The sequence below is a fragment of the Nicotiana tabacum genome, chromosome 21 (genome assembly GCF_000715075.1).
Source record: "Nicotiana tabacum cultivar K326 chromosome 21, ASM71507v2, whole genome shotgun sequence".
Lineage (NCBI taxonomy): Eukaryota > Viridiplantae > Streptophyta > Magnoliopsida > Solanales > Solanaceae > Nicotiana > Nicotiana tabacum.
Window position 1 is genome coordinate 21602201 of NC_134100.1, and position 15080 is coordinate 21617280.

Genomic DNA, 15080 nt, shown 5'->3' on the forward strand with positions numbered 1-15080 from the left:
TCACAAGATTTCAACCTAAAATCTAAGGTTTTCATTGTGGAATTGGAAATTTTTGGGTAGAAACTAGGAATTTCAAAAATTGGAAATTTAGACCTCAAATTGAGGTCGGATTCCAGAACTAATTATATATCCGGGATCGGGGCTGAATGGGTAATCGGGGTTTTAGTCCGAATTTCAGGATTAGACCACGCGGGCCTGGGTATTGACTTTTTGTTAACTTTTTCAATAATGGCCTAAATTGAATTCTTTACGATCGTGAGTAGTTCCTAAGGATTAATCTGAATTATTTGGTTGGTAATATGCTAGAGTCTATCAGTTTGGAGGCTCGTTTGAGAAGAAAAGTCGTAGTTGAGCTTAGAGTACACTACCAAAAAATGGGCCTATGGGAACAGTTATTTTTGCAACGGTTTGTGAACCGTTGCCATAGACCAGATATAGTAACGGTTGCAACCGTTACAATAGAATTTGGGTGGTATCAGCACACTTTAGCCATCAAACCGTTGCAATTGTGGCAAAACCGTTGCCATAGAGGTTTGTTTCGCAACAGATGTTTAAACCGTCCCAATAGACATATATATGACACCGGCTAGTGAAAAAAATTCTATGGGAACAGGTATTCATTCCCCCTCGTTTTTTCCCAAAATTTTAGTGAGCCTGCCAACCTGGCCTGTTACTTTTTATATTTTAATTAATTTTAATAAAGTAAATACAATAAACATTAACCCACCTCCAGTATAGTCATACAGTCGTCGATACAACCAAACTCTGATCCCCTCTCTCTTTTCTTCTTGCCTTGGATTCGAGAATCCATCTCCTAAATTCTCTCTTGGCCAAATTTCTTCCAAATCTTTCAGATTTACTTTGTCACTTTCACTCTCTCTATATCTATGCAATTACCTCTTCATTGGACCACAATAATCATCAAGCCCTAGAGTTCCCAAAGCCGATAACGTGATCGCCCTTCACCATTTTCCGTTGGTCTTTCCGGCACTTCTCTGAAGCTTCGCAGGTTACAAATCCAATGAACTCAGATACCCACTTCTTCAAGTACAGTTGCTAGCCTTCCCAAAATCCCCAAATTCTAAATCATATTTGTGCTCGAATCAGAAAAGCCCAAAATCACCATATGCCTGGTAATTTCTCTCTTCTTTTGGTTATTTTTACTGTGTTTTTTAGTTCTTGGCAAAAAGGTTCTTAATTCATGCTTTAGTCTTTTGGGTTCTTTGTTTAATTCATGTTGTAGTCTTGGCAAAAAGGTTCTTAATTCAAATGTGTTTTATGTGTCTGATGTAGTCTTTTGGGTGTTCATTTTCCTAGTCTTTTGTTTGCAACTGATAATGGAAAGCCCTAAAAAATTGGGTTTCAGTTTCTATCTTGATGGGAAATTCTGTAATGGATTCGAGCAAGTACCGAGTTGATATAGACAATTAGTTCCTCAGTTACGCCTTTTAGGACCAACATCGTTCGCTCCTATTATTGAAATGGCAATCAGTATTGTAGAGCGGAGTGGTGGCCAATACTATGTTTTATTGATAATCACGGATGGACAGGTTGGAAATGGAAACGTTACAAGAAATGCGCGTAACAGATTAAACCCTCAAGAGAAGAGCACAATTGAAACAATTATGAAAGCAAGTAAAAACGCCTTGTCTATTGTTGTAGTTGGGGTTGGAGATGGACCATGGGATATGGTGAGGGAATTCGATGACAATATACCTGCTCGAGCTTTTGACAATTTCCTAGGCTTTTGTTTGCTGCCATAATACAAAAGCATTCTGTTGAGTTTGCCTCATATGAGCCAATAAAAACTTGGGTTCTAGAGACATTTATCTAAGCATGAAGCTTTAGTTTTCATCCACTAATTTCTATATTACATTGCTTTAACTTTTTATAATACTATATTCTAACAATTTTCGTCTTAATTTTATTGCAGGGAATTTTTCATACTGAGATTGATACTTGAAGCTTTTTTTGCCTGCAAATTCTTGGTTTTTCTTAAAGCTGGATCTCGATCGCTGTAATAGCAATCTGGTTTGTTCTCCTTTCCCACTTTATTAACTGATTGAAAATAAGATTTTGACTTGATTTGACTTGCGGATTAGATGTACTTTTAGTATAATGAGTGGTTAGAATTGCAAATTTGGCTATGGAGTTGAACGGACGATGCTTCAATTGTGATTTCCTTGTTTGCTTTGACTTGAATATGTCAAATATTTGTATTCCTTGTAATTTGTCAACGACTAATGTAACAAGACTCATTTTGGTATCTTCAAGTGATGTTAATTTAACAAACTTACTAATTTTGTACGTGTACTGGTCCATATAATAATTTTATAATGTTGGAAATAAATCAGTATTAACGCACTAGCAGATATATGGAGAGAGATTTAATTTGTGTGTAATCAGATTACAAAATATAATCAATTAACTAGGCTTATTTCCAAAGTGGCAGCTGTTTTTACTTAACTTGTAGTAAGAATAATAGCGACTTACATCGAGTGATAGATTGATCAACAATGAAATGGACAAAGAAACTTTGCAACAGTTCTCTTCTTAAATGTTTACTTGGAACAGACGTTTATTGGGATGGTTCTAACCGTTGCAATATTACATGGCTGATACTAGCACACTTTGGCTATAAAACCGTTGCCATTAATCAGAAGGAACGTAATGGTTTTTATTGTTTAAACATGACTCTACACATTCTTTGAAAAGTATAATAACTTAATCACATCTTTCCTATTCATATTGTAAGAGATGATTTTTAAGAAGTTAACTTTTAAAGGTCTTAAATTGTGACTTTATGAGTTTCACCCTTAAAAGCAGTGGTCAATATCAAATTAATATATTTTTGGTTTATTTGGCTAATTTTGTTGAATTACTTTTATCGTATAGGATATTTATGGATAATGGTGATAAAAGTTGGATGAATCTCCTGAGATGGACGGATGAGTGTATCCGTGGAGTGAATGATTTTCTTGATAAGGCATTTGAATGAGCCGCCCAAGGAAATGAAATATTATGCCCTTGCAAAAAGTGCATGAATCGCTATTGGCATTATAGAAATGTAGTGGAGGATCATTTGGTTTTTCATGGATTTGTTGATGGTTATGCCAAATGGGTTTTTAACGGGGAAGGATTTTCCTCGAGAAATACACCTCATCCAAGCAATGGTGATGAATGTTCTACCATGTGTGGTGATATTGATGGACTACTTCATGATACATTTAGAAATATTGAGGGTCAGGTAGGGGATGAAAAAGGAGTTGGGGAAAGACTATCTGAAGATGCAAAGAAGTTTTTCAAATTGCTGGAGGAAGGAAAACAAGAGTTATATCCGGGGTGTAAAAATTTCAGTAAATTGAGTTTCACTATTCGATTGTACTTGCTTAAATCCTTCCATGGGTTGAGTAATGTGGCTTTCTCCGATTTGTTAGAGTTGATAAAAGAGGCATTTCCCTTTGCTCAGGTACTGGAGTCTTTCAACAAGGCTAGAAACATGATAACAGATTTGGGTCTTCATTATGAAAAAATACATGCATGCCCTAATGATTGCATGTTATTTTGGAAAGAAAATGCGAATGCCGATAATTGTTCTATTTGTGGGTCTTCAAGATGGAAGAGTGTTGGTCCTTTGACTAAAGTAAGCTCTAAAATCCCTGCAAGGGTTTTAAGGTACTTTCCTTTAAAGCCTAGGCTTCAGAGGATATTCAAGTGTCCTGAAACGGTTGCTGCAATGAGATGACATGCTAATGAACGACCCAACGATGGGAATATAAGACATCCTGCTGATGAGGAAGCTTGGAAGGCTTTTGATTCTTTGTACCCAGACTTCTCTGGAGATGCTAGGAATGTTAGATTGGGTCTTTCAAGTGATGGTATCAACCCGTTTCGGACCATGAGCATTTCTCATAACACTTGGCCTGTTATGTTAATGAACTATAATCTATCACCGTAGATTTGCATGAAGCCGGAGTATATAATGTTGTCTATGATCATTCCAGGTCCATCATCTCCCGAAAATGATATAGATGTGTACCTACAACCATTAATTGAAGAATTGAAGGAACTATGGGAAATTGGGATAGACACATTTAATGCTGAAACCAACCAAACTTTCCGAATGCGTGCTGCCTTAATGTGGACAGTTAGTGACTTTTCAGCATTAGATTTGCTTTCAGGATGGAGCACTAAGGGGAGATTGGCATGTCCCACTTGCAATTATTACACATGTTCTCAATATCTCAAACATAGTCATAAGATGTGTTACTTGGGCCATCGAAGATTTTTTCCTCGTGATCATCCATTCTGACGAGATAAGAAGTCTTTTGATGGTAAGGAGGAGCAAAGACATGCACCTGCTCCATTGTCGGGTGAAGAAGTATTTGAAGAGCTGCTTGAATTCAACAATATCTGTGGAAAGAGCTCTAAAAAAGGCCTCGGAGTGATAAGGGTCCGTGAAAAAAGAGATCCATTTTTTTCGAATTTCCATATTGGGTGCATAACAAATTGAGGCACAATCTTGATGTGATGCACATCGAGAAAAACATATGTGATAGTTTGCTTGGGACTTTATTAGAAATAGATGGAAAATCAAAGGATCATGAAAAATCTCGCTATGACTTACAAGAAATGGGGATACGAAAGGAGTTGCAACCAAGAATAAATAATAATGGAACTATAAGTTTGACTAAATCTTGTTTTTACATGGAACCAAAACAGAAAAGTTTGTTTTGTACTGTCATGAAAAATGCTAAATTACCAAAAGGGCGTGCTTCGAATATTTCAGAACGCGTGCAAGTGAAGGAGATAAAAATATCAGGGTATAAGAGTCATGACGCCCATTTTATAATGCATTACTTGCTCCAGGTTGCTATTAGAAAAGTGTTGCCCAAGAATATTTCATTGGTCTTGATTAGGTTGAGAAATTTCTTTAGAGCTATATGTAGTAAGGTCATAAGGCGAAGAGATCTTGAAGCAATGCAGTCTGAAATTGTTGAAATAATATGTGAGCTTGAAAAGATTTTCCATCCAACATTTTTTGACATAATGCCACATTTGCCTATTCATTTGGTGAATGAAATTAAACTTGGGGGTCCGGCTCATCTTCGTTGGATGTATCCCATTGAGAGGAACCTATGTAAGTACAAGGCATTTGTACGTAATTGATCTAATCCAGAAGCATCAATAGCAGAGGGGTTTTTGGCTGATGAGTGCTTGACTTTTTGTTCGAGATATCTACATGATGGCGTGAAGACAAAATTTAGTAGGTACCAAACTGTGGATGATGAGTGCTCTCAAAATTTGTCACCTATATTCCCTAATATAGGCCATCCAATTGGAAGTAAGAAAAAAATACTTTTGTCATGGATTCGCAGTTATGCTTTGAAGCACATCGATATGCTCTGTTCAATACTGGAGATGAAAAAATGGAAAAGTTTATCGAGTAAGATAAATTATATTAATATTTATTTATTTTTTATATAATTCTTTTTATTTATGATTAAACTTGAAATGTTTTTGATTGTAGGGAACATAAGAATTTAATTGTTAATTATAGTAGATCAAATGCATAGGTAAGAGCGAGGGATCATAGTCGGGAATTCAGCAATTGGTTTAAAGAAAAAGTTAAAATATTGTATTGCTAGATTACTTAAGATGGCTAGCCAAAGGACCTAATATGGTAGCCAAAAGATATACGGGATATTTTATTAATGGATACCGATTTCATACTAAAGAACGGGATTTTCGAGGCAAGACTCAAAATAGTGGAGTGACTTTATCGGCAACAACAGATAGTTTTGCTAGTGCTAGGGACCAAAATCCCATTGATGGCAAGGTTATCTATTATGGAGCGATTCAGGATATCGTTGAGATTGATTATTAGGGTTGTTTTAGTGTTGTACTGTTTAGATGTGATTGGTTTCGTAATGAAATAGATGATTATGGGTTAACTCGGGTGTACTTCAATAGATTATGCAGTACAGATGACCCTTTTGTATTGGCATCACAAGTTTATCAAGTTTTTTATGTAGAAAATCCAACTGAGAAAGATGTTTATTATGCAAGGAGTAAAGTACCTGTTGATTTGTATGATCTGGAGGAAGAGAATTGTCCCAATATTGGAGACACATTTTGGCGGGAACCTAATAATGACAATGGTTCCTCATCTAGATTACTTGATGTTGACTTCAGATGGTCAAGAGAAGATGCACCCGTTGATATCATTGATATTCCATTGCATGCACAAGATTCACATGATACAGTTGTGGAAACATCGGAAGAGGAGGATGAATTTGATGATACTGATTGGGACTGGATGGAAGCAGATGATTAAATAACGAAATTATGAATTTCTTTTAAGTTAATTCTTTTTTGAGTGAGTGATAATGGCTTTTTTGTTTATAAATTTTAGTCTTGGGATTTGCATTCTTGCTCTTTTTTGTGATTTATTATGAACACTAAAAGCACTCAGAATGAAAAGGACTAATTGTTAAATTTTTGTGATCGTCGAGCCCCAAGCTTGTGGTCCTGCTCGGAGTGTGTGTACGCTCAAATTAATCACATGATTGCAATGCAAAACAAATGACTGATAATCTCTTAGTTAGTCTCACAATATAGCAAAACAAGACCATCCAGATTTGCTTAATGATTTCACCAAATTTTTGCCAGATTCTTCAGCTATTTCCGTGCTTAAGCAATATCTTGATGAGTTAACCACCATCCTTAGTTCGTTATAATGCCTATTTCCATGACTAAAGCTTGTTTACAACTAATTTGGAACCCCACGCCCTTTATTTTTTTTTTTTTTTTTTTTTGAGAACTCTTAGGTAGATTTGCTGGTTGCTGGGAAATCTTTATCCTGTTTTAAATGAGTGGAGATTTAGTATTATTAGCAATAAATATTAAACTCGTGGTTGGTTTCTTGAATCATATCATCTTTTCTTCTAGCAAATCAAGAAAATTTTCTTTCATTCTTTTTTTTTTCTCTTATAGCTATAATAGAATACTTCAGTCATAAAGATATTAGAAGTACACTCTATGTATTTACAACTTTACACTATGAAGGTGATTACTATCAGTTTTATATAATGTTACGAAATTATCACGACCCAAAGCTGTTCCAAAGATATTGCTGTTTGCTGGGACAGACAGACTTGACAGGTTGTGTACTTCTCTCTTTGTATCGAAGGTCATGTGGAATTCTATAATTGCATATGCTTGTTATCATGCATGCGAAGCTTCAACATTATGTGATTATGTATGAGACATGGTTTTGTATATTCCTTTTCTGATCTGTGGTTATGTAAGAGATGGTTCTTCTGTATATTCCTTTTCTGATCTTACTTCTCAGTGAGCGATTCCATTTGTATGTTTTGCTCAAATGGACTCTTACTTAATACTATCAAAGACCTCTCAAGTTCCTCATTGTCTCTAAAGATTGGCAAAAATCTTTTTTGTTGGCTTCTGTCCTCAAGCTTGTTAAACTTCTTAGTTGTTTCACTAGCTCTTCATCTGATTCAATTCTAGATAGTGTTTGCAGCTTCACAAAGTGTTTTCTAAAGGGGCAGATTATCATAAAGGGGCAGTAGTTTGTGACCAAATCTATTTACCTATTTTTTTGTTGTTTGGTTTTGCTAACTTATATTGTGTTTGCTTTTCAGAATCTGAACAATATTTGAATAGTCATGAATCAAGAAGGGTGCTCAAGCAAAAATAAGAAAAACTCCAACCGCATTCCAGCGGGATCACTTGCATCTTTGCGAAATCAAAGGGTTTCGTCGTTGACAACAAAAAGAACCTTTCAAGCTACAAGGTCAAATGAAAATGAAGAACGACAATCAGAAGCTGGATTACCTCCATCTTTGCGAAACCAAAAGCTTTCGTTGTTGACGACAAAAAGAGTCTTGAATATAAGGTTAAATGCAAATGAAGAACGACAATCAGAATTAGGATCTCAATTGCAAGAACAAGTGCAGAAAGTGACACGGAATTCCACCTCTTCAGCAGCACAAAGAGTACATGAATAAGTGCAACAAGCGAATATGGATTCCATCACTCCTGCATCACAGGGAGTACATGAAAGAGCAAATATGGATTCCATCACTCCTGCATCACAGGGAGTACATGGACGATCTGATAATTCTACCAATCATGAAGCAATTGAACAAATTGAGGAACAAGGCAAATATATATAAATTTTAAGCTAAAAATTAACTAAAATTAGTGATTAATGATTATCTTTGCTTTGTACTATTGCAGGCCCCTCCTCGCCAAAAAGAAAAAGAGGACGTACTCAAATGCCAAGTGTTCATGGTAGAAAGTAGTGTAAAATAATCACTCTAAATGAGTATAATCAACCCGTTGGTCCTACTAAAGAAGTTGTACAAGAGTTGGGTAGCTTCCTTGGCACATTGGCAAGGAGTGAGACTTTTTGTCCTCTTAATGTATTTAATTGGAGGAAACTAGACACAAAAGATGATATGTGGAAATATATCAAGGTATGAAGTTCCCAATGTCCAATAAACATGGATGATATTTCTTATACTAACCCAATTTCACTAAATTTGTAGGAAAAATATGACATTCCTGATGAGGCGAAACAATGGGTTTTTGAATTAGTTTGTAGTGCTTGGAGAAAGTATAAGAGTCAATTGAAGACAAACCACTTCAAAGCCTATGAGAATGATGAACTTCGAATGGAGAATAGGCCAGTAGATGTTCCAGAATCTCACTTTAAGGATCTTCTTAAATATTGGAACTCCGATCCTCACAAGGTAATTACATCCAGAATCTCTTGTCTAGTCTTTGGTAAGTGAACCATAACAACACTTGAAATTACAGGTAAGGAGGTAACACATACTAGGTCAAATGATCAGCTATTCAGCTCACATGCCTCTTATGTGCCATTATTCCTTTATGTGTCTTATCTGGTACTGTTAATTTGGAGCTTAATTACTTGAATCAAAGACTCAAATTCATTTTTCTTTCTTGTTGCTGTTGAATTTTGATCGAGACCTTGCCGTCAAATTTTTAGTTCAAATATTTCTTGTTGCTGTTGAATTTGGACCCAAGCTAATTAATTGAACATGGTTGCTGATTAATTGTTTCAGTTACTTCAGTGGTTGACTCGTTTATTTGCAGAAAATGTCCAAAACTAATACAGAGAATCGAAATAGGTTGAAGTGTCCGCACACTGCTGGCAGAACACCTTTTTCTCTAATTCGCGAGGTTTGATGTTTTATCTTTCTTAATTTTTTTAAATTATGAACTTGTATGGAAAGATTCTTATACCTTTTTCATGTAACTAGGAAAAAAAGAAGGAAATCTCTGATACTTCAGATACTTTATCAAGTAAGGACATCTTTGTGACTACAAGAAAAAGAAAACTTGGTCGAATATACAAAAGCTCATATGACAATACGATTAGTAAAATTGTACGAAATTTCTAATTTAAAGTTTGTCGTGATTATTTATTTGTTCTTAATTATTGATTCAATTTTAGTTACTTAAAACTCTTTTCTCTCGCATTTGGTTTATAGGCTGAAATGGAGAGAATACAATCCACGTAGGAAAGTGAAGATGACAGTCATTCAGTTGACGCTTTTGCATCTGTCATGGGACCTGAACATCCAGGTCGCGTGAGATTGTACGGACGAGGGGTTACCAAGACTTTGTTAAAAGGGCAAAAAGGGAATCTTGGACCTTCTTTAGATGTTGATGAGAGGATGCAGCAAAAAATAGAGGAAATGAAAGAGAGGATGCAACAAAGAATGCATGAAAAGTTGAACGAACAAAAGGATGCTATGGAACAAAATATTACAATGAACTCATCGCACGACTTCAGCGTCTGAACCCAGATTTGCGACTTGATCCTGACATGTTAAGATTCAGTGCACGTTCACCTGTAGATGCTTCCTCTGCACAACAAGCTGATGTTCAATTAAACAGTCGACTATCTGCTGGTAGTAACACTCAAGGTCAGTACGTACCAAATGTTATACATCTTCTTCTATTTCTTGTTCTCCTCCTTCCTTGCTTGGGATTTTTCTTTGGTTCAAGGCAGAGTGGATATGGTAATATCATTTTTCTATTTAGTAGGAGTATATAATTTCTTAAGTGTCAAGTGGTTTCGTATATATAGTAATAATACCCGAGTAATACTGGCAGTTCTATGATAGTAGAACTTTGAGAATTTAAATTGGAATAGATAGGCAGGTTGATGCTTAAGACAAAATTATGGAATTGACTTCTCTGTAATAATGCTGAAAGACAAAGTTCCCATGAACTCCTAGGTCTTTGATCTTCCTGATGAGATGTGCTACCTGTCATGCTATTGTTGTTGTTCCATTGATCATTTTAATATTGTGTTCGATTTTAACTTATGAAAAAAATGTAGTAGTATGTAAGAGCTTAGCTTATTGTGTGTGGATATATATATATATATATATATATATATATATATATGTTGAGTGTCATATTTGCAAGGAATGGAGAAACATAATTTTACATATTCATATAGCCGGCCTCAACTTGCTTGCGATCAAGGCATAGTTGTTGTTGTTGTGTTTGTCTGCACTTCGAAGTTAATATTGTATAGTTGGCACTGGGCTATTGTGTAACTAAAAGATTTTTCTAGAGGAATGTCAACTACTTTTAAAGCTATTTTACATATAACATCAATCACTGCTGAGTTGATATAAGCAACTCTTTAAAATCTTTGTCTGCGTGCTACTTCCCTTATTTTGGTGCTTTTAGTTTTGGGTTCTCTCAAAAACATTTTACCTGGCACATACTAGGAGATATCCTTTTGGTTTGCGATATGGCATCTTGGAACTAAAGGTACTCTTTAATACTTAAACTTAATTTGGCTGTGTGGATCAGTTAAGTACATGTAGTCTCTAGTTAAACTTGAAGTTTAATCTATTGAATCCCTTAAGATTTCTGCTAATAGGATAGATTTATAGTACTGAAATCATAGGAATTATTGAATCTTTGCCTGTTCATAGCAATTAGAGGCAATATAAGCTAAATGTCTCAACAAATATTCTGAAGTTAGCTGCCTCTTAGGACCGCTGTAAACACATTCGGCTGACTTTATGTGTTGAGTAGTAGCAAGGGTGATACGCTTTCACACATTAAAGGATATTTATATCGACGGAAACTCCTTTCTCTTCTTGCTGCTGCAGTCTCTGTTCCATATTTGTTTTTTTTTCTATCTTTTTTCCCTTGAGGATCAATGATAGATTGGGATCTGATCCTTGTTCCATTAAATGCCATTGTTCTTTACTACACTAACTGACTAACCATTTGTGATGCTCTTTTCTTTGGTTGCGCATATTAACTAGGCAGACTTATTTTGATTTCCCTAGTCCGTTACATGTGTGCATAACATGAATACATGCTTCGAAGTTGTGTGTGTGGGATTGTTTGGATGTGGGATGGTGCTCTCCGGGAGGGAATGAGTTGAAGAATTTACATCTGACTGCATTTCTTTTATGGGTTGTGGTTGATGATGCAGGTTTCCCCTCACAGATTGGTTTATATGAACATAGATTTTGAGACTCTACTTTTTAGTCTTTAAATTGAGATATATATATATATATATGGTTCACTTCTTTTGTATTTAGTTATTTATTTATCTGCGCAATGTTCATTTGGGTAATAACTTTACTTATCCTCTTTTGTAGGTGGAGTAGATCAAGAAATGGATGATGAAGACGATGAAGAACTAGACCTTACTTGAAATGAATTTTGTATTGTTATAGATGAATGTTCTAGGAATCTTTTCTTAACAACATTTTTGAAACTTATTACTCTCTTGAAATGTACTAAACTTATGCACTCATGGGGTAGAACTTTTGCTTTATGAATATTATTTGCTTGATGGATAATTTTGTCTTATTAATAGTTTCATTTTATGATGTATTTAAATTTTAGTGTTATTATAATTTATTATATATATAAATATTTATTTATAACAGGTGCTATATTTTGATTTTAATTGAACTGATACAATAGCCTACCAGAACCGTTGCAATAGGACACAAATGGCGTTCCAGTAGACAATGTAAACCGTTGCAATAGGTCCCATAAGCTGTTCCAAATACAAATATAATCGTTACGATAGCCTAAAGAAACCGTGGCTATATCCAACATAACCGTAGCAATAGCTTATATAAGTGTTGCTTTTAATAATATGGTAACGGTTAAAAACAGTTGTATAAACAATACAGTAACGGTTTTAAACCGTTCCAATTGAAAAAAAATGTTCCAACTGAGAGAGAGAAAACCGTTGCAATAGACGTATCTATTGTCACGGCGATGCAAACCGTTGCAAGAACCGTTCCAGTAGGCCTATGAGTACGCCGGCTGATGTGACAGTTTTTAAACAGTTCCAATATCCCTTTGGCAACGGTTTGGCAGTCTGTGGGAACGATTTTTCAACTGTTACCGTAGACCAATTTTTCAGTAGTGAGTTTGACCGTTGGAGCAAGGTAAGTGTCGTGGTTAACCTTGGCTTGAAGGATTAGGTCTTATTTGCCTATTTGCTACATGTTAGAATGTTGGGTACAACGTATAGGTAAGGTGACGAGTACTTATACGTTGTTGTCGAGTCATAGCATGCGAGTGGGCCTTATACTTATATTTGCTGCTTTCCTTGATCATATTATTCATGTATTAGACTAGTTTATCGTTGTGCTAATCATCCTTATCATGTTTACGTATTTTGGTTTTGATTGAGTATTAACTCATGGTTTAGGTCGGTAATGTGGAACCAAATGTGAAGTAAGACTTGTTCTTGTTATTTCTATCTCCCTGTTGTTATTGTTCAATGTTTTGGTGAGGGAGGGTATTAATGCACGAAAGGTGATGCCGTACCATGTTTTGTAGTGTTAATTTACGAAGGGTGATGCCGTGCCTGTCACACCTCCTTCTTCCGCCCCCGGGAGGGTGCAAGGAGTTTTCTCCAATTAAAGGACAGTCGAAACGGGATTTGTTTATTTATTTCTGAGTCGCCACCTGGGAATTTTAAGGCGTCCCAAGTCACCGGTTTTAATCCCGAATCGAGGAGAACATGACTCTGTTTGTCATTCTGCAAACCAGAAATCCGAGTAAGGAATTCTGTTAATCCGGGAGAAGGTGTTAGGCATTCCCGAATTCCGTGGTTCTAGCACGGTCGCTTAACCATTTTTATATTTGGCTTAATTATCTTGTTTTACTAAATATTTTTTTTTGCCCGATTTTATTACCGCTTTTGTTTAGATGGTTTGCACTTGTAGAACTTTCTTGAAACGAATCACGCGTACGTATATTCGTATTATATACCTTTTATAAATGTAGAGAATCGTGCCACGCATACGTGTACACAAAAAGATTGATAATATTTTTATATTTTTATTATAAAAAAATTGATGATCGAAATTGTGCTTAAAATAAAATTAAGAACATTCGTCCTTCTTGTATGATTAAGTAGTGAACCGCACGCCTCGGGTTTTTATGAAATTAATTTAATATCCTCCGACGAATCTCTTTTTAAAATTTTGCTCGAAGTTGCGCGAACGCATAATCCGAATTGCCTTTAGAAGTATAATCAGGTCACGCGAACGCATCCCTAATTACACAAAATATTCTTTATGGTAATATAAACTTCTCTACAAATGTTTATTATATCCACCTATTTTTAATATGAAAGTCATGGAAAATCACTATTTGGGACGCCTCTAAATTTCTTGAAAAGAATTCAAAATTTATTGGGTTATATTTTAAATGTATGAATTATATACCTCAAAACTATCTAAAGTTACAGAATTAATGATATGAAAAATAAATAACGTGCGACCAAATTGACCATTTTTGTGAATATGGTATTCGTATGTTCAAAAGAACGAATTGCTTGCAAAAAGGAAAAGAATTAATTGGATAAACAAACTAATATTTTTCGAAAAATTTTCACTATTCTATTTGGAGCGAGCGCTATTTATACATTTTTGTCTTAAAATGTTACAATTTATAAATCCAACCTTCTTTTACACCACTTGTTTTTAATCCAAAAGGTATGATCATTTGGTTAAGTTGCTCACGATGATTGAATTTGGGATAGGTAAAATTGAACCAAATTTTCGGCTTATGCAAGCTATTTATAAATACTAAATCTATACTTTGTAAAATCATTGACATTATTTTATACATTATTTTTTTTTTAAAAGAAATGAGTTGATCGCGTTCCTAAAATAACTAGGCCATTTGTTATTAAGAAAGAGAACTAATTTACCTGTTGATAAGATGATACCACATATAACGTAAATATACATCTGCATCATTCGCAATATTCCAACATTGTAAACATAACGGATTATATCAATTCACCTTTCAACTATTGATTATACACATAACCATTATTACGCCATATACGAACAAAATACAACTAACATCATTCAATCCACAACAAAATCGGATATTTGACAAAATAGGCTAGTAATGTAGTTTCTTGATATTTTCATACTATTCTATACTTAGCTAACAATATCACAAGATTTAACTAATGGCCAACTTTCTGCCATGTTCCCTATCTCGACAATTCAAACAATAAATGTCATCTCTAAACTTCAAAGTAAATAAGATTATCGTAGAAATTATTACTTCACAAAATCAATCGGCTAATAGTTTATCGTATCCAGCATAATACTATATCAACCAACTAAAACAAAATTGAAACTTAAACTAATAAATTTAATGAGTAGAAAACATAATTATAATTTCCAACTTCATTTTCCTTGCAATATTGAAGCTTTTCATGACATGAGTTTACAGATATGTACCTGGAAATGAGGGTAAAAGAGGTAAAGTTCAGCAGTAGCAGCAGCAACAAAACCAACAGAATATACCAATATCTCAACAGATTTGAGCAACAAACAACAAGACCCGTGAAACCCAGACGTACAGGACCAGGAAATTTAGGAAATTTCAGATTTAACCCAAGCAATATCAACAAACAGACCCGGATAGGTTCAAAGAAAACTATGTTTCTGATTTTCTTTCCTTCTTCTATATCTGTTTCAGATTCTATGTGTGTGTGA

General features: G+C 34.9%; 1 protein-coding gene across 4 annotated transcripts; it reads left to right on the forward strand.

Moving 5' to 3' along the window:
- The first annotated feature begins 715 nt into the window (after positions 1–715).
- LOC107759270 (uncharacterized) lies at positions 716–11934 on the forward strand. 4 transcript variants are annotated; one of them, XR_012704476.1, is made up of 10 exons: positions 716–1133; positions 1934–2031; positions 2896–5446; positions 7665–8184; positions 8263–8501; positions 8574–8777; positions 9145–9231; positions 9312–9437; positions 9543–9980; positions 11691–11934. XR_012704476.1 is itself a non-coding variant. In XM_016577156.2 (9 exons), exons 4-8 carry the CDS (start codon positions 8484–8486, stop codon positions 9570–9572), a joined length of 465 nt encoding a protein of 154 aa, XP_016432642.1. In that variant the 5' UTR covers positions 722–1133; positions 1934–2031; positions 7665–8184; positions 8263–8483; the 3' UTR covers positions 9573–9980; positions 11691–11934. The 4 variants fall into 4 exon arrangements, 3 of the variants coding, with proteins under 3 accessions (XP_016432642.1, XP_075098288.1, XP_016432643.1); XM_016577156.2 differs by lacking the exon at positions 2896–5446 and having other exon boundaries at positions 722–1133; XM_075242187.1 differs by lacking the exon at positions 2896–5446 and having other exon boundaries at positions 722–1133; positions 9312–9354.
- Positions 11935–15080: the final 3146 nt, after the last annotated feature.

Excerpts from the sequence above, each read along its gene's own strand:
- LOC107759270 (XM_016577156.2), top strand. Across the intron at positions 8,778-9,144 it reads GGAACTCCGATCCTCACAAG|AAAATGTCCAAAACTAATAC; the intron begins GTAATTACATCC and ends GTTTATTTGCAG. Across the intron at positions 9,438-9,542 it reads ACAATACGATTAGTAAAATT|GCTGAAATGGAGAGAATACA; the intron begins GTACGAAATTTC and ends TTTGGTTTATAG.